Below are 27724 nucleotides of genomic sequence, written 5' to 3'. Positions count from 1 at the left end.
TCCTCTTGCACCCAAGCACCCTGCATTACTGACTGTATCTCTGTTGAGCCAGTTCCCTCAGTCTGTCACTCATTAACCCCCTTTTCCAGCACTGTGTGGTGCTGCATTAACTGATATTTTCCAACTCCCCGAGATAATCATTCAGTTACCTTTCTCCCCAGCACCCTGTGTTCCTAACTGTGTCTGTCCTGATGTTAATCCAGCTCCCTCACACGGTTAGTCAGTAATCCCTGTCCCCAGCTCCCTGTGTTGCTGACTGTATCTCTACTGGTGTTAATTTAGTTCCCTCAGTCTAACTCAGTGACCCCTCAAGCTCCCTCACACTCTCAATCAGTAATCCGTCTCTCCCCAGTCCCCTTTTTTTAGTGACTGTCTCTCAATTGATATTAATCCAGCTCCCTCACACTCAGTGACTCTTCTCCACCCAGCACGTTGTGTTACTGACTGTCAGGATGATTGCACCTTTAACAATTTTTGTAGCATCCTGGAGCGCTTGACATCAAACTAATTGTATTTCAAAGTCTGCATTTATAGGTACATCCTAAAATTTAATTCCGAATCTTATTAACCACTTCAATACCCCAGCCTGGAAATTCCTCATCACCTTGGGATGAAATTTGGATATAATGGAGGAAGAAGATTTGGGGAATTTGGAAAGGAACTGTTGTAAAATAGTCATTTTGTTGCCCCTTTCCCCTCCCTGTCCCTTCAGCAATCCTTTCCCCTGGTTCAGAGATTAAATGGTGATTTTGTCCAAGGTGACTGACTGCCTTCATTTGTGTTTTTTCTTTCTCTCAGGTTCATGGGTAGAGCTGGACTACAGCCAACACAGCAGTCCCAGGGTCTTGGAACATATCCCCTCGTCGAGCTCCATCCACAATGGCGACATGGAGAAGATCCTGCTGGATGCACAGAATGAATCGGAAAAGAACAGTTTGCGGGGCAGCTCCCACTGTGACAGGTGATCCTGACCCATTCCACCCCCTTGGCTCTTTTTTTGCTGGCAGGAAGTGGTGATGTATCAGTCTTAACCTGACCTTGTCACGTTTCTTCAGGAAGCTTGCAGTTATCAGATCCAACAAATAAATTAGAAGTCGACATAAAACTAAAACAATTTTCTAGGAACACGAATAGGTCCACAGAATCCCTGCTCCACCCTTCACTGAGATCATTGTTCAGCAACCTCCATGGGATATGTATTATATTCCCTATTTGAAAGTGGGAGGCTTGTCAAATAGACAGGGTGGTCTTCCCATGGCCTTCTGCCTCACCTCTGACCTGTCTCCCATATTACAGTGGAGGAGGAGGGCAACTTGTGGGTCTTTAGGCCTGTTCATGCCAGGAGATGACCAAATTAACTTCAGTAAGACCACATTTGGAATAACGCAAACAGTTCTGGTCGCCACACTCCCCGAGGGATGTGGAGGTTTTGAGAAGAGTACAGAAAAGTTTTGCCAGGATTTGGAGGGTGTTAGCTATGAGGAGAGATTGGACAAACTTGGATGGTTTTCACTTTAACGTCGGTGGGGATGACCTGATAGAAGGATATAAAATTATGAGAGGCACGCTGTAGAACAGATGGTCACAGCATTTCTCTCAGTGTAAAAATGCCAATTACCAGGGGACAAAGGTTTAAGGTAAAAGGGGGAAAGTTTAAAGGAGATGTGAGAGGCAGGTTTTTGACACAAAAGGTGGTAAGTGCCTGGAATGTGCTAACAGGAGAGGTGGTGAAGGCAGCTGCAATAGCAAGATTTAAGAGGCACCTTGACAGATGCATGAACAGACAGGGAATAAAGGGATACAGACTGCGGAGAGGCTAAAAGTTTTTAGTTTAGAAAGGCATCATGTATTGGTGCAGGTTTGGTGGGCCGAAGGATCTGTTCCTGTGCTGTTCTTTAACAGCCACTCATTCAGCCTCTGACAATATTTCACATGGGCAGGGGAAGGCAGAGGCAAAGTAAATTAGCCCGGCAGTTTCTTCTTTATCTTTTCATGGGGCATGGGTGTCATTGCCAGCATTTTCCATCCTGTGCCTAACTGCCCTTGAACTGTGGGGCTTGCTCGAGGTTGGAGTGTGCCAGGTAAGCCTCTACTTGGCCGATAATAGAATAACAGGCTATCATGTTGGAAGTGAGTTTTTGACATGAATAGAGGATTGGATAACTAATCGGAGACTGAGAGTTGGGGTAAGGACGACATTTGCAAGATGGGAATCTCTAACTAGTTGAGTGCCACAGAGGGCCAGGGCCACAATTACTTACAATGTATATCAGTGACTTGGACGTGGAAAACGAATGTACTGTAGGCAGCTGACACAAAAATAGCTGGGAATGCAAGCGAATGAGGATGACGCTGAGTCTGCAGTGGGTAAGTTAGTTGGCAGATGGAATATAATGTGGTGAAATATGAAGTTTTCCATTTTGGTGGGATTAATAGAGGAGGTGAATATTATTTAACTGGAGAAAGACTGCAGAGAGCTACTATACGGAGGGATTTGGGAGTCCTCATTCACAGTTCACAAAAAGCTAGGATCTAAGTTCACCGGGTAAACAGAACGTTGGCCTGTATTTCAAAGAGTACAGGTGCACAATCCTTTACCCAAATGCTCAGGTCCAGCTGGTTTTCTGAATAAGTGTTAGTCTGATGGCGAAACGTTTAAAAATCTTACCGGAGAAGCAGACACACTGAGTAATACGGGGCCTGAAACAAAATTGAGGTCTGTCGGTGCTGGGCCACACGCCCACACATCACATCTGAGTGGCACGCATCAAGTGGGTGTCAACTTGGGTTAACTGTTTGCACGCCAAACAACCTTGTTAATGAGAAAAAAAGCTTCACAAAACAACCTTTGGACTTTGGCGCTTTTCAGATTTTGGGATTTCGGATAAAGGATTGTCTACCTGTATAAGGAGGCTTTGTGACAATGACTCTGCACTAGTCAGAACACAGCTGAAATACTATGAACAGTCTTGGGTCTCTTAAGTAATGCAAGATAGGCATTGGTGACACTAGAGAGAAGGTTCATTAGATTGATGGTGAGTTTGTCTTACAGGTATGGAGAGATTGCCTAATGAAGAAAGGTTGAGTAAGTTAGTCTGTACCCATTGGAATTTAAAAGGATGAGAGGTGTCCTTATTGAAACATACAAAGGAGACTTAAGAGGGAAGAGGTAGAAAGGTTGATTCCCTTTGTGGGAGAGTCTAGGATCAGAGGGTATCATCTCAGAATAAGGGGCCACATATTTAAGATAGAGATGACAAGGAATTACTTCTCTGAGTCTGACGATTCCTGGAGTTCTCTACTGCACAGGGCTGTCGAGACTAGGTTGTTAAATATATTCAAGGCTGAGGTAGACAGATTTTTAATCAGTAAGGGAATCGAGAATTCTGGGGAACAAGCAGTAAAAGGCCGGAGATAATGATCAGATCAGCCGCGTTGTCATTGAATAGCAGAGCAGACTCAATGGGTTGAATGGCCAATTTCTGGTCTGATAGCTTGTGGTACCATTTATTTTTTTGCCCGACTGTAGCCTGCGTGGGGGAAATGGCAGCATAGTGGTGTTGTCATGCTCTATTAAACCAGAAACCCAGGCAAAAACTCAAGAGATAGGGATTTGAATCCGATCACAATAGATACTAAAGTTTAAATTAAATTATTAAATCTGGAAACTAAAACTGACTTGAATGGGGACCATTGTTATTAATATCCATCTGGCTCTTTCAGGAAGGAAATGGGGCATTCATGGGGCAGCTTTTTCACACAGAGGGTGGCACGTGTAAGAATGAGGTGCCAGAGGAAGTGGTGGAGGCTGGTAAAATTACACCATTTAAAAGGCATCTGGATGGGTATATGAATAGGAAGGGTTTAGAGAAATATGGGCCAAGTGCTGGCAAATGGGACGAGATTAATTTAGGATATCCGGTCAGCATGGATAAGTTGGTCTGTTTCCATGATGTACATCTCTATAACTCTACAACATCCTCGTAAATCCTTTCCAATTTAACAACATTTTTCCTACAGCGTGGAGACCAGAATTGAACGCACTATTCCAAAAGTGGCCAAACCAATGTCCTGTATAACTGCAAATGACATCCCAATTCCTATACTCAGTGCACTGACCAATACAGACAAGCACATCAAACAATTTCTTCTCTTCATCTCCCTGTGACTCCACTTTCAAGGAACTATTTTGTTCAGTCCATGAACAGTTATTAAAGTTTACGTTGTCTCAGTGATGGTGAACTGCCTTCTTGAATATTGCAATCCAAGTGCTGTCGGTTGACCCACAATGAGATTAAGGCAGAAATTCTAGGATTTTGACCAGGTGATTGTGAAGGAACACCAACATATTTCCAAGTCAGGATGGTGAGTGGTTTGGAGAGGAACGTACAGGTGGTGGTGCTCTTGCCTTTCTAGATGGAAGTGGTCATGATTATGTCTCAGATATTTGGTAGATTTCTGCACTGAATCTTGTAGATAGCCCACACTGCTGCTACTGAGTGTTGTTGGTGGAGTGAGTGGATGCTTGTGGATGTGGTGCCAAACAAGTGGACTGCTTTGTCCTAGATGGTGTCAAGCTTTTTGAGGGTGGTTAGAGCTGCAACCATCCAGGCACGTAGGGAGCATTCCATCACATTCCTGACTTGTACCTTATAGGTGGTCGATAGGCTTTGGGGAGTCAGGATGTCTACAGGATTCCTAGCCTCTGATCTGCACTTGTGGCTAGTCCAGTTCAGTTTCTAGTATAATATTACTGTGCTGCCACTTCTGCTGAGGTAGTGGGTAAATATTGTCCCTCAGCTAGTAATTAAGAGACCCAACTTTATAATAAATTTGTAATTAAAATGTATATCCCTTGGAACCTATTCTCCATGGAAACAAGCTTTTGATTTCAGCATTGACCTACTTTTTGAGGGAGAAGTTCCAAATTTTTCACTTATTTTTGTGTGAAAAACTGCTTCCAAATGTTACTCCTAAATATTGTGAGACTCTTCAATGGGGAGGGAGGTCTCACAGCTCTCTAAGACCCCATAGACCAACGGCACAAAGCAAACTGTGGATCCAATGTCCACTTTAAGGGTAAAACCTTTATTAACTCCCTCAGAAATGGCATATACTCATTACAGTGGTTACTCCATAAGGTCCATCATTCACAAGTTCTCAGTGCTCACTCTGCCAATGATATCTCCACAGTTCCTATGTTCCCATGATTGACCACTTCACTCTTCTTGTCTGCAGCAGCAGTGTATTGAGGATGGTGGTTTTATACCACTTTCCGAGCCTGCTCTCTGCTGAGGCATTTCTGTAAGTGTATGCCAGAAATGGGTATGATACCTGTATCTTGGGAAGGCAGAAAGTATATGCATGTGCGGTAATGTGAATGAACTAATGTCCTGGGTGTGAGATGGTGAAATTTTAGATAAAATATCTGGAATAAAACGTTGGCATAATGGTGATCTTGCAGCTGTTGTCAATTGTTCAAAAGAATTCCTATCTGGTTCACTAATGTCCTTAAGGGAAGGAAATCTGCCATCCTTACCTGGTCTGGCCTAGATGTGACTCCTGATCCACAGCAACGTGCTTGAAAATAAATGCCCTGTAGGTAGTTTGGGATGGGTAATAAATGTGGGTTTAGCCAGGCTCGCCCATTATAAAGTGGTCAGCCAAGCGGACATCAAAAATATGAGTTAGCAAAACAGAAATTGCTGGAAAAGCTCTGCAGGTCTGTGGAGAGCAATCAGAGTTAACGTTTCAGGTTGAGTGACCCTTCCTCAGAATCCTGCCACAGCCCCTGACTGGGGCTGTTAACCTGGTCCAATCAGGGAGCCTTGGCTGACAGATATAACCAGTTGTGTCAGAGGTTCTGTTCACTCTGAGAGCTGGCTCTGGGGGAGCTGGATCAGGGTCAAGGACTCTCCATGTCTAAATAAAGGGTGACTCGGTGAGGGGATCCCGACCTCTGTGGAGTTTTTTCCAACCCATATTCTGAGAATCAATGAAAAGAAGTAAGGAGGTTCCTTCCTTGAGCTTGGCTGGTTACATTTTAACACAAAGTATAAATGCAATACATATTTTTAAAAAAACATAGGGAAAGGCTTTAGCATGAGAAAAACACACAAAATATCAAAGTTGCCTGCTCGAACAGCATCTAGCTCTAGCATTTAAATCCTCATTTTGAACTCACTCCGTTTTCTAAAACAAAAAAACAGAAATTGCTGGAGAAACTCAGCAGAGTTAGGAGAGGAAGCAGGGTTAACTGGTGACTCTTCACCAGAACTGGCTCTGAATATTTCTTCTAATCTACTTTATTGAAATCTTTTAATTAGGGTGATTTAAAATTATATATCAACTCCTACTCTTCTGAACGCTAGGGAATGCGTACCAGCCTACTGTGCATCCTTCCTTCTTAATTTAATCTTTTAAGCCCCAGTGAGTCCATCCTGAGATGCAGGGAATGGGACAGAAAGATCCAAAATGGTGAGTTTGGGGGCTGGGGTGGAGGAGGAAACTAATTACTATCTGAGTCAGCACTTCCCAAACTGATCCTGTACGAGTGAATTAAGCAGACAATGTGTCGGATTGCTGGCTCAATAAATGCCTACAAAGTCTCAATAAAACCAGTCAAGTGATTGCTACACCATTTGACAGCATCCTCCCTTTTCACATCAAGTCCCAGCTTGTCCTGTGGCCTAACTCTCTCAAAAGAGGATTAGTTTCAGGAAATTCTGCCTAGCTGATTCCATGGAATTCGCTAGTGGCTGCAGTGCACATGGCTGGTGTGGTGATGTCTTTCAGAACTATTAAAGGCACAGTCCCACTGTGACTTGAGATATTTAAGGAAAACCGTGTTGGGGAATTGACCAAAATCAGGACCCTGATTATAATACCCTAATACCCACCTTAGCCATTAACAGCAGCATGTTCACTTCTTGAAAGGACAACTTAAAAAAAATCTTAGTGTGGAAGCAGGCCATTCAGTCCATCAAGTCTCCGAAGAGTATTCCACCATCACCCCTTATCCTATAACCTTGCATTTCCCACAGCTAATCCACCTAACCTGCACACTACAGGGCAATTTAGCATGGCCAGTCCACCTAACCTGCACAGAGGGAGGAAACCAGAGTGCCCAGAGGCAACTCATGTAGACACAGGGAGAACATGCAAACACCACACAGGCAACTGCCCAAGGCTGGAATTGAACCCAGGTCTCTGGCACTATGAGGCAGTAGTGCTAATCACTGAGCCACCATGCCACCCTAGTCTTGAAGAGCTATAGGCAAAGAGTGAGGAGAAGTGGGATTAATTGTCTTGTGGAATAGACCCGTGCAGACACTCCAATGATGTTACGGCCCTCTCTAAAAGTAACACAAATGAGGTAAAGATGCCGTAGTTCCACCAGACCAAAGGACAGCTCTCTCATTAGAGAGAGAGAGAGAGAGAGAGAGAGAGTCAACTGGTGGTGAGTTAACTGAAGAGTCACTATGCCTTCGGCAAGGGGAGAGGTGGAGAAGATCGGACTTTCATGGCCACCTTAGCCAGTGTGGGTTGCAAGAACTGACAGCACAAACCAGGCTATTCAATCAATTAGGCTCAAGTTACTGCTTATGCTTCACATGATCTTGTTCTTCATCTCACCCAATCAGCATATCCTTCATTCCTCCTTCTTTATATCTTGATCTAATTTTCTCTTAAATGCCTATTCACTTCATGCACTAGGAGTTCCAGTTGCTCACCACTCTCTTGGTAATGCAGTTGCTCTGAAATTCCAAATTGGATTTACTTAAAGTAACTACTTTATACTTACGGCCGTTAGTTCTGGTCTTGCAGCAAGTGGAAATATCTCATTAGCACCTGTCCGATCAAACATTTTCAAATTCTTAAAGAACTCTATCTTGTCACGCGTCAACTTTGAAAGACATTGGTAGTTGAATGGCATATTCTGAGATGGATTTTCAAGTTTAATTAAGCTCTAATTGAAATAAGTGAGTATCTGTGAATGTCTGATTGTTACAAAAAGAGATCTTTAACTTTGCCTGCTTTCTTCAGCACATTACTCGCGACTAACGGGTCATTAATGTCCTCCAACTGTGCAGTCACTGGAATATGGGAGTAGGAGTCAGCTACTCAACCCTCATTCTTCAATTCAATTGTGGTTTCATAGAATTGTTACAGCACAGAGGGAGGCCATTCAGCCCATCGTATCTGCACCAATCTATTATCAAGTGCCAATCTCCCACATTACCCCACATCCCTGAACACCATTTCTATCCAAGTAACCATCCAATGCCTCAACTGAACCTACCTCCATCACATTCCCAGGCAGTGAATTCCATACTCTTTCCTGCTGAGTGAAAAAACTTTTTCTCAGATCACCCTTATTTCACTTTCACATCACTTTCCATTTAAGCCCTCTCTCATCTCTTTTAGTTTGTGATTGGAAACACCGTGGGCGGCACGGTGGCACAGTGGTTAGCACTGCTGCCTCGCAGCGCCAGAGACCCGGGTTCAGTTCCCGACTCAGGCGACTGACTGTGTGGAGTTTGCACGTTCTCCCCGTGTCTGCGTGGGTTTCCTCCGGGTGCTCCGGTTTCCTCCCACAGTCCAAAGATGTGCAGGTTAGGTGAATTGGCCATACTAAATTGCCCGTAGTGTTAGGTACGGGGTAAATGTAGGGGTATGGGTGGGTTGCGCTTCGGCGGGTCGGTGTGGACTTGTTGGGCCGAAGGGCCTGTTTCCATACTGTAATCTAATCTAATTATTCTTATCTCCATCATTGATCAGTTCACCTATTGTGTTCTGTAGCCCTTCACGCCCTTAAACAATCTATTAGTAAAAAAAAGCAAAGAACTATGGACGCTGTAAATCAGAACTTGTTGGGAAAACTCAGCAGGTCTGCCAGCATCTGTGGAGACGAGACAAAGTTAACGTTTTGGGTTCAGTTACACTTCCTCAGAACAATTTATTAGTCTCACGGTTTAAGAGCTTTTATTGTCCCAACGTCCACAGCTTTATTGAGGAATGGGAGGGACGGAGAATGTCTAAACATGCATTCCTGTTGGTTCTAAGAAGTGCTTCCTGATATCTGCTGCTGAATAGCCTTGCTGAAATTATATCACTTCATTCCAAACTCTGCCACCACCAGGAAAATGAGATTTTGCCTGTACACCCTATCAACACCTTAAAGCATATGCATACATCACAATGAAAACAGCCCTTTAATCTTCAATACTCTGGGGAATGTAGGCTGGAAATGAGATCCGTCCTCATAACCCTTCTCGCCTGTGATACAATAACTAACAGGACAGGGTGGGGGGTCATTTAGCTGGATGGCTGGTTTGTAGGTTCAATTCCCACACTGTCTGACGTTACCATGAAGGACTCTGCTTTTCACCTTCTCCCCCTGCCCAAGGTGTGGTGACCCTTATGTTTAACCACCACCTCTGTCTCTAATTAGAGTGCAAGCCTATGGTCTGGTCAGACTATGGGAACTTTACCTTTCTAATAACTTATGTAGGAACATTATGGATTTGGAGCAGGAGTCGGTGATCTGACCCTTCACATTGAGTCCACCATTCAACAAGTTCATGGTTGATCTGATCATTGCCTCAACTACACATTCCTGCCTATCCCTGAGAACCTGTGACTCCCTTGCCAGTCAAGAACCTATCTGCCTCTTAAATATTTCAATGTCCTCCCCTCCACCGTTCTCTCGGGAAGAAAGCGCCAAAGACTTAAGGTCCTCAGAGAGGAAAAAATTCCCTTCAACTCCAGTTTAAATGAGAGACCCTTCATATTTAACATGTAGACCCTAATTGTAGTCTTTGAGTAAAGATATCTTTCTGCCAGGCTGTGGGGTGGGTGGGTGGATGGGTGGTTAAAGATGAGTGGAAGGTTGTGATTATCTATTACTGTAACCCGTACACCTGGGTATCCATTTCACCAGCAAGAAGGGACCTAGTGAGGAGAGAAGGATTGACCATATTGACGGATTGTGGTGTCCTGACAGAAAGAAAAGGAAGCCTTGAATCCATCCCATGTTACAGAGTTTTGTTTAACCTGTTTTACAGCCCCCCTTTACTGATGAGCCCCCAGACATCTCATGTTCCTGCCGAGTTTGAGACTGGAAGCTTGGGAGATACCAACAGTACTCAGGTATGTGAGGACTCAACAAGGAGAGGGATTTCGAACCTTTTGTGGCTAATTAGAGTGACTCTGAAGTAATAATGTTTCTGCTGTTTTGGAGAATGAACTTAATTGCTCCCTAGGGAAGGTCTGTATTGGCTAGAGAACGAGAAATGTCAGATCTGGTCTGGATGGGGAAGTAGGAATACCCAACCTGGAAACAACCATTCTTAATGCCAGTGATGGTGTTCCTCCCCTCTGTCAGAGTTTTGTCAACAAATTCTCTGATTGTATAGAGGCATACAGCACGGAAACAGGCCCTTCAGCCCAATTCATCCATGCCGACCAGGTTTCCTAAACTGAACTAGTCCCATGTGCCTACATTTGGCCCATGCCCCTCTAAACCTTCCCTATCCATGTACCTATCTCAATTTCTTTTTCATTGTACCCTTCTCTACCATTTCCTTTGGTAGTTCATATGAGCTAAAAGAAACTCCAGCTATGTGGGGAAGAAGGTCTAAAACGCAACAGGGATATTATAAATGCTATCACTTTGGGATGACTTGGAAACTAGGTGAGCGGGGAAAGATATAAAAGGGACCTAAGTGACAACTTCTTCACGCAGAGGGTGTTGTGTGTATAGTACGAGATACCAGAGGAAGTGGTGGAGACTGGTACAATTGCAACATTTAAAAGGCATCTAGTTGGGTACATGAATAGGAAAGGTTTAGACGGATATGGGCCAAATGGAACTAGATTAATTTAGGATATCTGGTCAGCACGCATGAGTTGGACTGAAGGTTCTATTTCTGCACTGTACAGCTCTGTGATTCTGACCAAAATAGGAATTTGTTCACTTAGAATCGAAATTATGGCAGGTACTAGCCGTAGGGGTGTGGCTCAATGGGAAGTGTTTTTTCTTCAATTTGTCCTTTTTCAATTATTTTTTTCCCCTCTGTTTGTCTTCATTCTTCCATTGTTCATGTCTTTGTTTTTCTCACCTTGGTGTCCTCTTACCACGCCTTTGCTGCCCCAGATTGGTGAACCAAAAATGGCTGCCAGAGTCATCTGGGAATGGGTGGAATCTGTTGTTTATTTATCCAAGTATTGCAGAGTATCTCCACAGCTGTTTGAATATCTTTTCTTTTTGTTTTGCATTTTCCATGTGAACTGCAAATCCGACCATCTGGAAAATCTCAGGGTATTCCTTCCTGTGATCGTACTTTCACTGGGAATGCTGTGGATTACAACTGACCTCTTCCTAGAGTGATTAATCCCATTGTTGCATCTTTTCGCAGTCTGATGATGAGAACCAGGAGAGAAGTGGAGAGATTGAGCAATTGTTGAGGAGCAATGCGGAGTGGATCTGGTACTGGTCCAGTCGACCTGAAAATGTACCTCCAAAGTGAGTGGAATTCTGTACACTGTTCTTATTGACTAGTGGGATATGGGCATCACTGCCAGGGCCCGTATTTATTGCCCAGCCCTATTTGCCCTTTAGATGCTGTTGGAGAGCTACTTTCTTGAACCACTGCAGTCTATGTGCTGTAGATAGACCCACAATATTATCTCACCCAATGACACTGGCTTAGAGGGGAACTTGCAGGTCATGGTGTTCCCATGTATCAGCTGCCCTTGTCCTTCTAGTTAGCAGTGGCTGAGGGTTTAGAAGGGGCTGTCTAAGGTATTTCTCTTCCTGTGGTGTTTTTAGACGTGGTAATCCCTGCGGTTGCGGCGCAACTGGAAGGGTCTGAAGTCCACATCTCACCCGGGTAAAATGTGAAGTTCAGTTAATTGAATCTGTGAACCTCTTGGCTGGCATCCGAATAGAAATGAGGAAGAAGCTGGTGAACTGCCCTAAAAACCCTACTGGTTCACAAATGTCCTTCAATCATGTCAGTCTGCCAGGCCCTTTGATCTAATCTTCTTGTAACTCCAGTCTCAAGGGTCTTAATATGAAATTGGAGTTGTAAAAGATCATTTCACCTCTTGGGTCATTTCCACCAATCAGTGAGATCATGGTTGGTCTTCTAATTTAACTCCACTTTGTCCCACTACTCCCATATTCCTTAACTGAGGAGTAATCCAGAAACTCAGGCTAAAAATCTGGGGCATAGGATCAAATCCTGCCGTAGCAGATGGTAAGATTTGAATTCAATTAATACATTCTGTAATTAGATGCCAGTCTTAATAATTTTTTATTAGATTCGATTCCCAACAGGGTGTAAACAGGCCCTTTGGCCCAACAAGTCCACACTGACCCTCCGAAGAGCAACCCACCCAGTCCCATCTCCCTCTGACTAATGCACCTAACGCTATGGGCAATTTAGCACGGCCAATTCATCAAACCTGCACATCTTTGGACAGTGGGAGGAAACCGGAGCACCTGGAGGAAACCCACGCAGACACGGGGAGAAGGTGCAACGGGGAGAAACTCCACACAGACAGTCACCCAGTAGTAACTACAAAGCTATTATTTGTGGGATGGCATGGTGGCTCAGTGTTTAGCACTGCTGCATTACAATGCCAGGGACCTTGGTTCAATCAAAGAGAACCTTTGGGACACTGTCTTTATGGAGTTTACACTCTCCCTGTGTCTGCATGGGTTTCCTAACACAGTCCAAAGATGTGCAGGTTAGGTGGATTGGCCATGCTAAATTGCCCATAGTGTCCATGGGAATAATGCATAGTTATAAGGATGAGGTGGTTTCAGTGGGATGCTCTTCGGAAGGTTAGTCTGGACTCAATGGGCTGAATGGCTACTTCCATGCTGTAGGGATTCTGTTTATTGTTGTGGAATCTCGTCTGGTTCACTAACGTCCTCCAGAAAAGGAAACTGCCATTCTTGCCTGGTCTGACCTACATGTAACTCCAGACCCACAGCAATGTGGTTGATGCTTAATTGCCCTCTGAGCAATTAGGTATGTGTAATAAATGTTGGCCTTTCCAGCAAATCCCACATTCCATCAAGACATTTCTTAAAAAATCTCCTAGTGACCACAAATTTACCCTTCTCTATCTTGAATCTGCTCAATGACTGAGTGTCCATAGAATTATGTATCAGGAAACCAGAGCAGGAGTAGACTATTTGGCCCATTCGACCTGCATCATCATTTACCTAGATCATGGCTGATCTCTTAACCTCACAGCCATTTTCCTAAATTGTTCCCATATCCCTTGAAGTCATTAAGTCATTCAGAAATCCATCAACCAATCTCGGGTAGGGAATTCAAAACTCTTATTGTGAGATGGTGACCCCATTGTCCAGCCATTGGAACCAAACTCTCATCAACTTTCCTGTTACTCTCATCTCGGATCACAGGTTGGCCATTCAATTACATGAATCTGAAGCAAGGCTCTTCTGAAACCAATGGGCCAGTTCAAATGTGAGCCCAGAATGTAAGGAGATCCTCAGTGACCCCAGTGGATAATCATTGGGTTGTGACCAAGTAAGAATCATAGGAGGATGGTTAGACCTAGATAATGCATGTCCCTTTCATTAGCCTAAAGCAACTCTCACTGCTACTCTGACAGAAATTACCTTATGCAGGTATGAGCACTTCATCCAAAAGATAACATTGTAGAGGCTCAGAGTAAATGCAGTTGTGCTTTGACTGGATGGAAATGACAAATGCATCTTGTTTTTTTTTGTTGCTCTTAGGGAATTTGCGTTCAAACATCCAAAATATTGTCCGAGCTTGAGTGTACGGAAGACTGGCGTGATGAAGAAAGGAGGGATCTTCAGTTCCGAGTTTGTAGTGTTCCTCATCCCATCTCTCCTGATCACTCACCTGCTAGTGCTGGGAGTCGGGTATGTCCATGATTAATGTCTTGCATTCGTGTTGCACATAGTGTATCCTTAAAAACCTGGTCTTTTGGTGCAGTTTGTAACACCCCAACCTCTTGACGAGAAGCTCCGGGTTCAAGCTCCACCTCAGAACTTGGTTTGCAGGGAGGGACGAGTGGGGATATCTTAAATGCAACCCGAATAATTTGATTCTCAATTAGTAAGTCCTTGGGCAGGTAATAAGAGCAGGAGAAATCCCCCATCAGTCAGAACTGTGGCAGTACAGCAGCAATTTCTTGTTAAAAGACTCATTACACAGGTTCTTGTCGTGAGTAAGTGTCACCCTTGTTCGAAGATACTACCTCACACCTACACGCGCACACACGTTCGAGCACGCCTGTACATACTCACATGTATGCATATGCACACACATACAAATGCGCCACACAGTCGAGAGTGTAGTGCTGGAAAAGCACAGCAGGTCAGGCAATATCTGAGAAGTAGGAGAATTGACGTTTCGGGCTTAAGCCCTTCATCAGGAATTGAAGTCCTCACTTTTTCCTAAATGGCACCACACACTCAACACATATACATACATGGTAAAAACAATGACTGCAGATGCTGGAAACCAGATTCTGGATTAGTGGTGCTGGAAGAGCACAGCAATTCAGGCAGCATCCGAGGACAGGCAAAATCGACGTTTCGGGCAAAAACCCTTCATCAGGAATAAAAGGATGAAGGGCTTTTGCCCGAAACGTCGATTTTGCCTGTCCTCGGATGCTGCCTGAATTGTTGTGCTCTTCCAGCACCACTGATCCACATATACATACATACCTATTGTTACAGAATGCTACCATTTGATCATTTCATTACATAGTGTCAGGAATTTGAAGCCACCATTGTTAGTTTTGACTATCTGTTCCATGATTCTATAACACAGAAAAAGGTAACTCAGTCTCACTGATCAATGCGGGAATTTATTCTCCACGTGAACCTTCTGCTATTCTATCTCATCCTCTCAGCATATGTTTCTATTATTTTCTCCTCCTTGTGCTTGTCTAACCTTTCCTCAAATAAGAACATCAGTCAGAAGAACAGAAGTAGGCCATTCAGCCCATCAAGTCTGCTCTGCCATTCAATGAGATCATGGTGGATCTGATTATCCTCATGTCCACCTTCCTGCCTTTTCTTCACAATCCTTGATTCTCATACCGATTAAAAATCTCCCTCAACCTTGAATATACTTAAAGGCCCAGCCTTGGCAGCTGTCTGTGGTAAAAAAATTCCACAGGTTCACCAACCATTGAGAAGATGTTGTCCTTAGCATCCCTACAGTGTGGAAACAGGCCCTTTGGCCCAACAAGTCCACATCAACCCTCCAAAGAGTATCCCACCCAGACCCATTCCCCTACATTTACCCCTGATTAATTCACCTAACCTACACATCTCTGAACACTATGGGCAGTTTAGCATGGCCAGTCCAGCTAATTGGATCTTTGGATTGTGGGAGGAAACCTGGAGCACCCGGAGGAAACCCACGCAGACATGGGGAGAATGTGCAAACTCCACACAGACAGTCGCCTGAGGCGGGAATTGCACCTGCTTACCTGGTGCTGTGAGGCAGCAGTGCTAACCACTGAGCCACCGTCCTCTGTCTTGAACATGAAATTATTCTGAAATTATATCCTCTACCATAGATCTATGCTATTCACTTCACCTATTCTTGGGTGGCCTTTTCACATGCCTACCTCTATGGGGCAAGGTCAGAAGTCACATGAAACCAGGTTATAGTCCAACAGGTCTGTTTGAAATCACAAACTTTCAGAGCGCTGCTCGTTCGACAGGTAAAGATGACTTCATCTGATGAAGGGCAGCGCTCCGAAACCTTGTGATTTCAATAAACCTGTTGGACTATAACCTGGTGTCATGTGACTTCTGACCATGCCGATCCCAGTCCAACACTGGCACCTCCATGTCATACCACGGTGTGGGTAAAGGGGTTTTTCCTGAAATCCCTATTGAATTCATTGGTGCTGATTTGATATGTATAGCCTCCATGGTTTTCCACTGATTGCATTTGGAAACATGTTCTGGAACAGTACGAACAGGGGAATTTTCCATTCCCATACTCTGTGATGTCACCCATGCGAAAGCCGTCTAGGCCATTTAATGTTTTGGGGTGGTGGGGGTTTGAGTGACCCAGGCTGTGACGTCTGCCCCAATCGGGGGATACTTGAAGTGCCTACTTAGGGGAGAAAGCCCTTTCAATGCATGGCCTCTGTTGTCGCATAGGAAATGCAGCAGCCAATTTGTGCAGCTCGATGGCACTGGTAACCCACCTGATGCTGTTTGATTTTGCTCTGTATTTCCCACTGTAGAATATATATCGGCAAGCGATTGGCTGCATCACCAGCGAGCACCTTGTAAGTACTCTCCGAGAAGATCGGTCCGTACCTGACAAATGGCAGAGGTTTGACACCGAACTCCTCAGTCATCCCTCGGTTCGACGGACATCTGCAGCAGGCCCCGATAAAAGTTACAGTGATTCGAAGTGTTTTCGCAGTTACTTTACACCCCATCTCGACCCACCCTGACTCCTCGTTTGAATGTTTGCTTTGCTCCCCCACCCCACCCTGTAATTATCCTCATTGCATACGCGTTATCTCCAGCAGCACGGGTAGTTGGCTGCTGCTGTTCCTCGGCTCTCGCGGGTGCAGGTGGAATCTCTCTTAGTAACACACATTTTACTCTGAACCTCTGCCGCAGGCTGTGTGTGTGTAGCCCATGTGCGTGAGTGTGTAGGTGTGTGCACTCGGGTCAACGCACGGCCACGCGTATGCACATCCCTCCTGTATTCAAGTCCTGGAAAACGTGTTTCCCCAGATCCTGAGTCATTGTATCTGAGGGTTAAAAAAAATGTCACTTGGCCTCCCTCCACATTAACACCGATGCATCTTGACAGTGATTTTGTCTGCATGGTGTTGCCAAAAAGAAAACTTTGACCAGCGCTCATCAATCCAGACTTGTTGGGAAATCTGTGATGCTGTCATGGTAATGGCAAGGAAAGCAAGTTAATTATTATGCATTCTTTTTAAAAAAAAATCCCAAAAATTGGTGGGAAACCAGTTCAAGAAGGGCAGTTAGGGAAGAGCCATGAACAGTGTTGATCTTGTCAGCATCCTGCAAGTGAATACAAGCAAGATATATAAATTAGCGAGTTCAGGTTGAGCCACTTGGACGTGAACCCTAGAAAAATGATCATGGTACACAGGCTGAGGAGAATAGTGGAGGGTTGGGGATCAACAGTGCTCCTGCAGACCATTGTTGCAGAAGATAGATTTTTCGCTGCATCTCCCTGTTGTAGAACGGGGGATTGACTGAAAATGGAACGGTTTGCAGAACCATTTGCTGATGCTGTGCAACTCTCTTAGCACCAAGGTGAGAGTTGATCGGCGCACAAAAGTCGGATGATATACATCCACACACTGCTGACTGATTGGTGAGTGAACCCAGAATGACCTGAACCCGAACGTGAATTAAACCTTAAGATGCATGTCTCCATGAAGTCAATTCTTGGTTGACCTTGTTCAGCTCCTGGGCAGCTCCGATGCAGGACTGTGCTAATTCTGATACAGCTGTGAAATCTGTCACGTTCTGTCATTCCATTTAGAACTCAGTAAGGTCAGCTGCCTCCCTCCCTTACTCTGCTCAAGGCAGGACCTCGTGGGCACAGTAACAAGTGGCTGGATAGATCAGACACTGTGTTTTCAGTTTGGGACTGAAGTAACTCCCGGCTCCCACAGAAGGCACTTTCAGTAAATGAATTTGAGCAGGTGGAGCTTTCAACTCTCAGCCCACCCTTCCCCTGTTTAAGGAAGAACTCGGGGACTACATTTTCCCCTTATCCCTTCACAACAAAGGGTCTGCTGCTTTAGTGACAGTGCTTCTAGCTTAGAAAACAGACTGCAGCTGATAGAAAAGAAATACTAATTTAGGCTCTTTCACAACGTAGGGCACCTTAAAGCTACGCTTGAAGCATTGTACTAATGTGGGAAACTGATTGCACACAGCAAGATCCCACAAGCAGTGATCAGATAGCAGCCAGGATGTGCTTTGTAGTGATTTTGGTTAAGGGATTAATATTGACCAGGATGCTATACTCCCTGCTCTTCGAAATGATACCACAAAACCAAACGCCGCTCAAATAGCACCTCTGACAGTGTGGCACTCCATCATTACGGCACTAGATCTTCCACTCAAGTCTCTGGCGTGGGTCTTGAACTCACCACCTTCTGAGTCAGGTGCGCTGTCACTGACTGAACACAGCTAAAAGGGCGTCTAATCAGCAATCTTAGCCCCCTGTCTCTGTCACCACAACCCAGGGCCCAAACAGATTTCACTGGGTTTTGTAGGATGATAGCTGTGTCGTACTTCCTGCACACCTGATATAAGGAGTCGATTGGCACAGTTGACTGGACAGTTAGTTTGCAATGCACAATAATGCCAATGGTGTGCATTTGAGTCCCGTGCTTACTGAGATGCCCAGCGAGAGAGCAACCGGATTGTCCTTTGAGATTATAGCAACTGCAACTATACCTGGCTGGTGCTGGGTAGTGTTTCGTGTGTTCCTACTGGCTTCCAGGTAATGCTGACTCCTTAACTCCATGACAAAGTTAGTCAAACTTAGCAACAAGCAGCCATTGAATTTTCAGGCCTGTAAATCTCCACACCCCCATAACTATAGTCATTGAATGGACATTGAGTGCAAACCAATTTTTTTTTGCGCCAGTTAAGCAAATATAATATTCTAGTGAACCTGGCATCTGAAACTGATAATGTCCATCGCAGTGAGTATTTAGATGATGATGAGGTGAGGGTTATTTTAGTTTCGAATTCTCCTAAGAATACCTTTTTAAAATGCCAGCATGACTTTTACCTCCAGTACTGTAGCCAAGAGTTTTTATTTTTTTTTATTTTTATTTGAGGCTTTTTAATGTTGCTCTTAAATTGACGTTTTACTAAGTTTGACTCTTTTGTCAAGTTCCTGCCTTTTGCAATATGCCCTGCTCCTTTTTCCGTGGCTTTGCCATTCAGCTTCTGCCTTTGGAAGTTAAAAGATCCAAGTTTCTCCAGTCTCTGTTTCCCAAATAGCGCAGCTCTCCCACAACCAGCGATCAGTGGAAATGCCCGCACTTGACATTGCATCTGATTTTCACCATCTCTCTCTTTAACAAATACCTGGACCTTGCTAATTTAGGAATGAAATCAGAAAGAGCTTTATCCACTTTAAGCGCATTAGTGACTGGACTTGGAAAAATTCCAAAGCTCTTCAGGATCAAAGAAATTTGAGCAAAATAGTGGGATCTTCGTTATCTAGACTCCAATCATTTGCCAGTCTGATTACCTACCAGAAACCTCACTGGATGAGGGCGCTCCGTGATGGTGTATGAGAGAGATCTCTTTTTAATAGTTAATGACTGGAATTAAGTCTTGCAATTAAAAGATCTGTAAATATGCTTCAGCTTATAACCCCCAGTGTAAAAAGTAATTAAACCTGAGTAATGAAAGACTTCTGTTGATTACTTTGCTTAGTCATTAAATTGCTTCCCATGTTTGTCATTTCTTGCGTTGGAACAGTCCCCCTCCCTCACCCATTTCATCAAACAAACTCACAGCAATATGCTTCCTTTAGTTTTGCCTTTTCTTCAGGTCCATCCTGAACCTGCCACTCTTACTCCTGTCCAAGACCGGGCAAAATCATTTCATTACAATGGGGATTACCGAGTGGCATGGAGTCTCATTCTCACTCAGCACAAAGGGTAACTGAACAGCAGGCAATCTCGGCTAGTTTAATTTTTACCATGCCCAAGGATGCAAACAGATGAGAAACCATAGGAATAAGGAGTGAGAACAGCCATTCAGTTCACCCCTCCCCCAAGCATGGTTGGCCATTCAGTAAGTTCTTTGGGGACCTGATTGTCACATCGTCTCCACTTTCCCGCCTGCTCATACTGTTTCCCAACCTTCTGGAAAGGCATGGAAGGGAATAAGCAGTCAGTATGTATCACTGGGGCACGGTGGCATAGTGGTTAGCACTGCTGCCTCACAGCGCCAGAGACCCGGGTTCAATTCCCGCCTCAGGCGACTGACTGTCTGGAGTTTGCACATTCTCCCCGTGTCTGCGTGGGTTTCCTCCGGGTGCTCCGGTTTCTCCCCACAGTCCAAAGATGTGCAGGCCAGGTGAATTGGCCATGCTAAATTGCCCGTAGTGTTAGGTAAAGGGTAAATGTAGGGGTATGGGTGGGTTACGCTTCGGCGGGTCGGTGTGGACCTGTTGGGCCGAAGGGCCTGTTTCCACACTGTAATGTAATCTAAAAATCTAAAAAAAAAACTGCTTCAGATTGGGTTGGCTCAGTGGTGAACACTGCTGCCTCACAGGACCTGGGTAAAATTTGACCCACAAGTGACCGTCTGTGTCATGTTTGCGTGTTCTCCCTATGTCTCTGTGGGCTTCTGCAGCAGCAGGAAGACCAGGAGCTTGGACCACGGACCTGCTGGGAAAGGTGAGTCACTAATTCTAAATCTTTACATCTGACATCAGAGAGCAGAGGTTTCTGGGAAAGGAGAGACTTTTTCTCCCCCTCAGCTATATAAGGGAGTGTTTTCTAAACCCGAGAACCTACCCTTGTAGAGCCTCCCACCCATCCACCTCCTTTAACATTGAACATCAGGAACACATCAGGTAAGATCTCTTCTTATTTCCTTTCTGATAAGGGACTAGCAGGAATGGCAGTGTAGGGAGAGGAATGTTCCTCCTGCATGATGTTTGAGGTGAGGGACGCCATTACTGTCCCATCCAAGTACATCTGCAGGAAGTGCACCCAACTCTGGCTCCTCCAAGACTGCGTAAGGGAACTGGAGCGGGAGCCGGATGAACTTTGGATCATTCGGAAGGCAGAGTCTATGATCGTAAGAGTTGCAGGGAAGCAGTTACTCCTAGGCACAAAGAAAGCTGGGTGACTGTTAGAAGACAGAAAAAAAAGTGCAGGGGTCCCCTGTGGTCATTCCCCTGAAAAACAAGTATACCATTTTGGATACTGTTGGGGGGGACAACTTACTGTGGGCATGCACTGGGGTGCAGGTCTCTGGCATAGAGTCTGTCCCAGTTGCACAGAAGGAAAGGAGGAGAGGGTCAGTCATTGGGGACTTAATAGATGGTCGGAAGGTTTGTTGGGAACGAACGAGACTCACGTTTGGTGTGTTGCCTCCCAGGTGCCAGGGTCCGTGATGTCTCGGATCGTGTCTTGGTATCCTGAAGGTAGAGGGTGATCAGCCTCAAGTCGTTGTCTATGTAGGCACCAACGACATAGGTAGAAAGTGGGATAGGAATGAAAGGCAGGATTTCAGGGAGCTAGGGTGGAAGCTGAGAGCTAGAACAAAGAGTTGTTATCTCTGGTTTGTTACCCGTGCCACGTGATAGTGAGGTGAGCAAGAGGGAGAGATATCAGCTGAACACGTGGCTGCAAAGATGGTGCAAGAGGGAGGGTTTCAGGTATATGGATAATTGGGGTGAATTTTAGGGAAGGTGGGACTGTCTTCACTTGAACCAGAGGGGTACTAATACCCTGGGTGGGAAATTTGCTGGTGCTATTTGGGTGGGTTTAAATTAGCTCAGCAGGGGTATGGGAACCTGAGGTGTAATTCCAGTGCACAGGAGGATGAGAGTAGGGAGGACATGGACAGCATTTCACGGTCACAGGAATGTGCCTGGCAGACAGCAAGCTGGATGAAGTGTGTCTACCTCAACGCCAGGAGTATCCAGAATAAGGTAGGTGGACTTGCAGCAAGGATAGGTACCTGGAAATTCGATGGTGTGGCCATTTTGGAGACATGGATAGAGCAGGGTAAGGAATGGATGTTGCAGGTTCCAGGATTTAGATCTTTCATTAAGACCAGGGAAGGTGGTAAAAGAGGATGAGGTATGGCTTTGTTCATCAAGGACAGTATAATGGTGGCTGAAAGAACTTTTGACGAGGACTCGCCTACTGAGGTGGTATGGGCTGAGGTTAGAAACAGGAGATGAAAGGTCACACTGCTGGGAGTGTTTTATAGGCCTCCGCAAAGATCCAGGAGAGGATTGGCAAATCGATTCTGGGTAGGATTGAAAGGAACAGAGTGGTCATTATGGGGGACTTTAACTTCCCCAACATTGACTGGAAATGCTAGTACATCAGGTGGATCAGTTTTTGTCCAATGTGTGCAGGAGGATTTCCTGATACAGTATGTCGAAGGGCCGACAAGAGGGGAGGCCACACTGGATCTGGTACTTGGTAATGAACCAGGCCAGATGTTCGATTTAGTGGTAGGTGAGCACTTTGGAGAGAGTGACTACAATTCAGTTGCATTTAGTTTAGCGGTGGAAAAGGATAGGTACATGCCACAGGGCAAGAGTTATAGATGGGGAAAGGGCATGGTGGGCAGCACGGTGGCACAGTGGTTAGCAGTGCTGCCTCACAGCGCCAGAGACCCAGGTTCAATTCCCGCCTTAGGCGACTGTGTGGAGTTTGCACATTCTCCCCGTGTCTGCGTGGGTTTCCTCCGGGTGCTCCGGTTTCCTCCCACAGTCCAAAAATGTGCAGGTTAGGTGAATTGGCCATGCTAAAATTGCCCGTAGTGTTAGGGGAATGGGTCTGGCTGGGTTACGCTTCGGTGGGTCCATGTGGACTTGTTGGGCCGAAGGGCCTGTTTCCACACTGTAAGTAATCTAATCATAATGCAATTAGGCAAGACCTAGGAGGCATAGAATGGGGTAGCAAGATGCAGGGGATGGGGACACTCAAAATGTGGAGCTGGTTTAAGGAACCGATATTGCGTGTGCTTGATAGGTATGTCCCTGTCAGGCAAGGAGGAAGTCGTAAAATAAGGGAACATAGTGTACTAAAGAAATTGTACCTCTTGTTAAGCAGAAGAGGGAGGCTTATGTGACGTTGAAGTGAGATGGTTCTGATGAGGCAATGGAGGGATACAGATTAGCTAGGAAGGATTTAAGGAGAGAGTTAAGAGCAAGGAGGGGACATGAGCAGTCTTTGACAGGTAGAATAAAGGAGAACCCTAAAGCTTTCCATAGGTATGTGAGGAATAAAAGGATGATTAGGGTAGGAATAGGGCAAGTCAAAGAGAAGTGGGAAGTTGTGTATGGAACCTGTGGAGATCGGAGAGGTGATAAACGAATATTTCTCATCTGATTTCACTCAGGAAAAGGAGAATATTGTAGAGGAAAGGAATGAGATACTGGCTATGAGACTTGAAATTGAGGCTAGTATGGAGGAGGTGTTATCAATTCTAGAAGATGTGAAAGTAGATAAGTCCCCTGGGCCAGATGGGATTTATCCAAGGATTCTCTGGGAAGCTAGGGAGGAGATGGCAGAGCCTTTGGCCTTGATATTTGAGTCATCATTGTCTACAGGTTTAGTAGCAGAGGACTGGAGGATTGCAAATGTGTCTTTGTTCAAGAAGGGCAGGAGAGATGACCCAGGTAATTATAGAACAGTGAGCCTTATGTCTGTTTTAGGAAAAGTTTTGGAAAGGATTATAAGGGATAGGATTTATAATCATCTGGCAAGCAATAATTTGATTGGTCAACATGGTTTCGTCAAGGATAGGTTGTGTCTCACAAACTCATTGAGGTTTTTGAGAAGGTGACCAAGCATGTGGATGAGTGTAAGGCAGTTGAAATGGTGTAGATGGACTTCAGTAAAGCCTTTGATAAGGTTCCACATGGTAGGCTTTTGGAGAAAATGTGGAGGCATGGGATTGAGGGTGAGTTAGTAGTTTGGATTAGAAACTGGCTTTCTGTATGAAGCCAGCAAGTGGCGTTTGATGGACAATATTCAGCCTGGATGCTGTGCCACAAGGATCTGTTTTGGGACCACAGCTGTTTTAAAAATGACTTGGATGCAGGTGTAGGTGGATGGGTTAGTAAGTTTGCAGATGACGCTAAAGTCGGTGGAATGGCGGACAGTTTGGAAGAATGTTACAAGTTGCAGGGGGACTTTGATAAACTGCACAATTGGGCTGAGAGGTGGCAAATGAAGTTCAATGCAGATAACTGTTTGGTGATTCACTTTGGGAAGAATAACAGGAAGGCAGAATACTAAGTCAATGGAAAGATTCTTAGCAGTGTGGATGTGCAGAGGGATGTTGTTGTCCATGTACATAGATCCCTGAAAGTTGCCACCTAGGTTGATACTGCTGTTAAGAAGGCATACGGTGTGTTAGGTTTTATTGGTGGAGGGATTGAGTTCTGGAGCCGTGATGTCATGCTACAACTGTACAAAATGCTAGTGCAGTCTCACTTGGAATATTGTATACAGTTCTAGTCGTCCCATTACAGGAAGAATGTGGAAAAGCATTGGAAAAGGTGCAGAGGAGATTAACCAGGATGTTGCCTGGTCTGGAGGGACAGTCATATGAGGAAAGGCTGAGGGAATTGGGTCTGTTCTCATTGGAGAGAAGAAGGCTAAGATGGGATTTAATAGAGGTATACAAGATGATCAGAGGATTAGATAGGGTGGACAGCGAGAGTCTTTTTCTTAGGATGATGACGTCGGTCTGTACAAGGGGGCATAGCTGCAAATTGAGGGGTGATAGATTTAAGACAGACATCAGAGGCAGGCTCTTTACGCAGAGAGTGGTAAGGGCGTGGACTGCCCTGCCTGCCAATGTAGTTAACTCAGCCACATTAGGGAGATTTAAACAATCCTTGGATAAGCACATGGATGATGATGGGATATTGTAGGGGGATGGGCTTAGATTAGTTCCAGTTCAGTGCAACATCGAGGGCCGAAGGGTCTGTTCTGTGCTGTATTGTTGTATGTTCTATGTTCTATGTTCCTTGCACGGTCCAAAGATTTGTCTTCACATCACTCATTATCCTGATTTATCTCTCTACTCATCACTGTTCCTTCATGGTTGTTGAGTGAAGATTCTGGAACACCACAGGTTATGTTCTGAAAGTAAGCAGCCTAACCAGAACATTATCAGGTGGACTTTTAAAACCAAGACACAGTGAGCAGCTTCTTTTACATGGGAATTGGGAGTGACAGTAGGCGATTCATCGCATTGTGCCTACTCCACCATTTAACATGACTGTGGCTGATGTTATCCTAGTCTTAACTCCATATCAGCAGCACTGGCATCCTTACCCGGTCTGACCTACATGTGACTCCAGATCCACAGCAATGTGGTTGACTCTCACTACCCTCTGGGTATTTAGGGATGGTAATAAATGCTGGCTTAGCTAATGTTGCCCTTATTCCTATGAATGAATATAACAACTGCCGTGAGGCTGTGGGTTCATGTTGGGAGTGAAGGCAAAGTTGGCCAGGGAGTCCTAGAGAGAACATTCCCTGCCGAAGGTTGACAAGGGAGGGAAGGGGAATGGAATATGTGCCTGGTGGTGGCATCCCACTGGAGGTGATGGAAATAGAATCACAGAGTCATAGAGATGTACAGCCCAAAAACAGACCCTTCGCTCCAACTTGTCCATGCTGACTGGTTTTCCCAACCCAATCTAGTCCCATTAGCCAGCACCCGGCCCATATCCCTCTAAACCCTTCCTATTCATATACCCATCCAAATACCTTCATAAATGTTGCAATTGGACTAGCCTCCACCACCTCCTCTAGCAGCTCATTCCATACACGTACCACCCTCTGTGTGAAAAAGTTGCCCTTAGGTCTCTTTTATATCTTTCTTCTCTCACCCTAAACCTATGCCCCCTAGTTCTGGACTCCCCCACCCCAGGGAAGAGACTTTGTCTATTTATCCTATTCATGCCCCTCATGATTTTATAAACCTCTATAAGGTCACCCCTCAGCCTCCGACATTCCAGGGAAAACAGCCTGTTCAGCCTCTTCCTGTAGTTCAAATTCTCCAACCCTGGAAACAACCTTGTAAATCTTTTCTGAACCCTTTCAAGTTTCGCAACAGCCTTCCGATAGGAAGGAGACTGGATTTTCACACAATATTCCAAAAGACAGCTAATGATCCTCTGGATGTGGATTCTGATGGGATGGTAGGGAAGGACAAGTGGAACCTTACTGCTGTTGTGAAAGGGAATACACAGGTTGAGGGCCAATTAGTCAGACCTGGCTGAAGGTCCTGGTGCTGGGGAATCCTTAGTTGAGGAAGAAGGTGGACAGTTCAGAGGCTCCCTTGTCAAAGTTGGCGTCATCAGAACATCGCCGAAGGAGGAACTGGAAGAATGGAATAGAGGTTTTACAGGAAGCAGGTTGGGAAGATGTATAATCAAGATAACTGTGGGAGTCAGTGGTTACTGGTGACCAGCCTATCCCCCAGATATGGAAGCAGCGATATCGGGGAAGGGAAGAGTCAGAGATGGACCAGATAAAAGTGAGAGCAGGGAGGAAATTGGAAGAAAAATAGGTAAACCTTTCCAAATCTGGATGAAGGAGGGAAGCAGCACCGATGATATCGTCGATATATTGGAGAAAGAGTTGTGCGTGGAGTCCAGAATAGGACTGGAACAAGCAATTTTCCACGGCCTCCACACAGAGCAGTTACAGTAGCAATATTTAAGATGCTTTATATGCAGGGAATTAAAGAATGTGGACTGCGTAGAGGCAGAAGGTTTTTTGTTTGTTTAGGAAGACTTCACGAATCGCTACAGACTTGGTGAGCCAAAGGGCCTGTTTCTTTGTTGTAGTATTCTTTGTCCAGATTCAGTGAAGTTGGCAATATTTGTTCTTGCAGCAGACAAAGAAGCTTGCTGAGTGCAGGGATTAATAGAACTAGCCGTGTCTCAACATTTCTGGGGCAAATGCCACTTGAAATTTACTTTGTACCAAGTCTGCATTTGACCTGATCGGGGAGTGTAGTGTGACGCTGACACTGGGCGACTTCAGAGCACTGGCTCCATGCACATTAAAATTAGTGGCTACAGGAATTTGGAAAATGTCCTCGCGTTCCCTGTAATTTATGGGAGAAAATTAAAGGAGCAGGAGAGGCAGATGAAGAAATTTCCTCCAATGAATGCCTCTGAGGCGCAGACCATGCTGTTTCGGAAATGCTATTTAATGGAAGAAATCCATTTAATTTGTAGTTGAACAAATTCATATTAATGGTTTCTAGTGTCTGATTGATTTTTTTTTTAGTGAAAACATATGTCGCGCATGAGTTTTGAATCTGACCACCTCTTACATTTACCTTTTCAGTGCTGGTCACTTCTTCGAATCAATTGGTTCCATTCTGACTTGAAGTCTCAGAGAAGTCATGTCTTCTTCAGGGTTTTTTGCCACATATATTGGTGGCTTCACCCTGGTGCTTGTTTATTCTCCTTGAACACCAATTCCTTCATCTTGTAACAATCCAAATATTAAATAAAGAAAAAACCTGACTATAGTACATTTCTCCACCTTTGGGAGGTCCCAAAATACCCTGTTGCCAACAAAACACCTTCGAAGTGTAGGCCCTGCTGTTGTTGTGGTTCTGTTCGCCGAGCTGGAAGTTTTTGTTGCAAACGTTTCGTCCCCTGTCTAGGTGACATCCTCAGTGCTTGGGAGCCTCCTGTGAAGCGCTTCTGTGGTGTTTCCTCCGGCATTTATAGTGGCCTGTCCCTGCCGCTTCCGGTTGTCAGTTTCAGCTGTCCGCTGTAGTGGCCGGTATATTGGGTCCAGGTTGATGTGTTTGTTGATGAAATTTGTGGATGAGTGCCATGCTTCTAGGAATTCCCTGGCTGTTCTTTGTTTCGCTTGCCCTATAATGGTAGTGTTAGATTAGATTAGATTAGATTAC

General features: G+C 45.0%; 1 protein-coding gene across 2 annotated transcripts in view; it reads left to right on the top strand.

Annotated features, from left to right (window-relative positions):
* The window catches only part of LOC122553835 (BCL2/adenovirus E1B 19 kDa protein-interacting protein 3-like), an 86231-nt gene that overhangs the window by 24823 nt on the left and 33684 nt on the right, over window positions 1–27724 (top strand). The window contains exons 2-6 of one of the 2 annotated variants that reach the window (XM_043698271.1): window positions 799–961; window positions 10068–10152; window positions 11421–11527; window positions 13784–13933; window positions 16288–19478. In XM_043698271.1, the coding sequence (XP_043554206.1) occupies window positions 799–961; window positions 10068–10152; window positions 11421–11527; window positions 13784–13933; window positions 16288–16336 (554 nt within the window). In that variant the 3' untranslated portion in view covers window positions 16337–19478. Of the gene's footprint in view, window positions 1–798; window positions 962–10067; window positions 10153–11420; window positions 11528–13783; window positions 13934–16287; window positions 19479–27724 lie in introns of those variants that run through there. The other variant, XM_043698363.1, reaches the window with a different exon arrangement.

The sequence above is a fragment of the Chiloscyllium plagiosum genome, chromosome 1 (genome assembly GCF_004010195.1).
Source record: "Chiloscyllium plagiosum isolate BGI_BamShark_2017 chromosome 1, ASM401019v2, whole genome shotgun sequence".
In the NCBI taxonomy this organism is placed as follows: domain Eukaryota; kingdom Metazoa; phylum Chordata; class Chondrichthyes; order Orectolobiformes; family Hemiscylliidae; genus Chiloscyllium; species Chiloscyllium plagiosum.
This window is presented reverse-complemented; position numbering and strand designations above follow the sequence as displayed.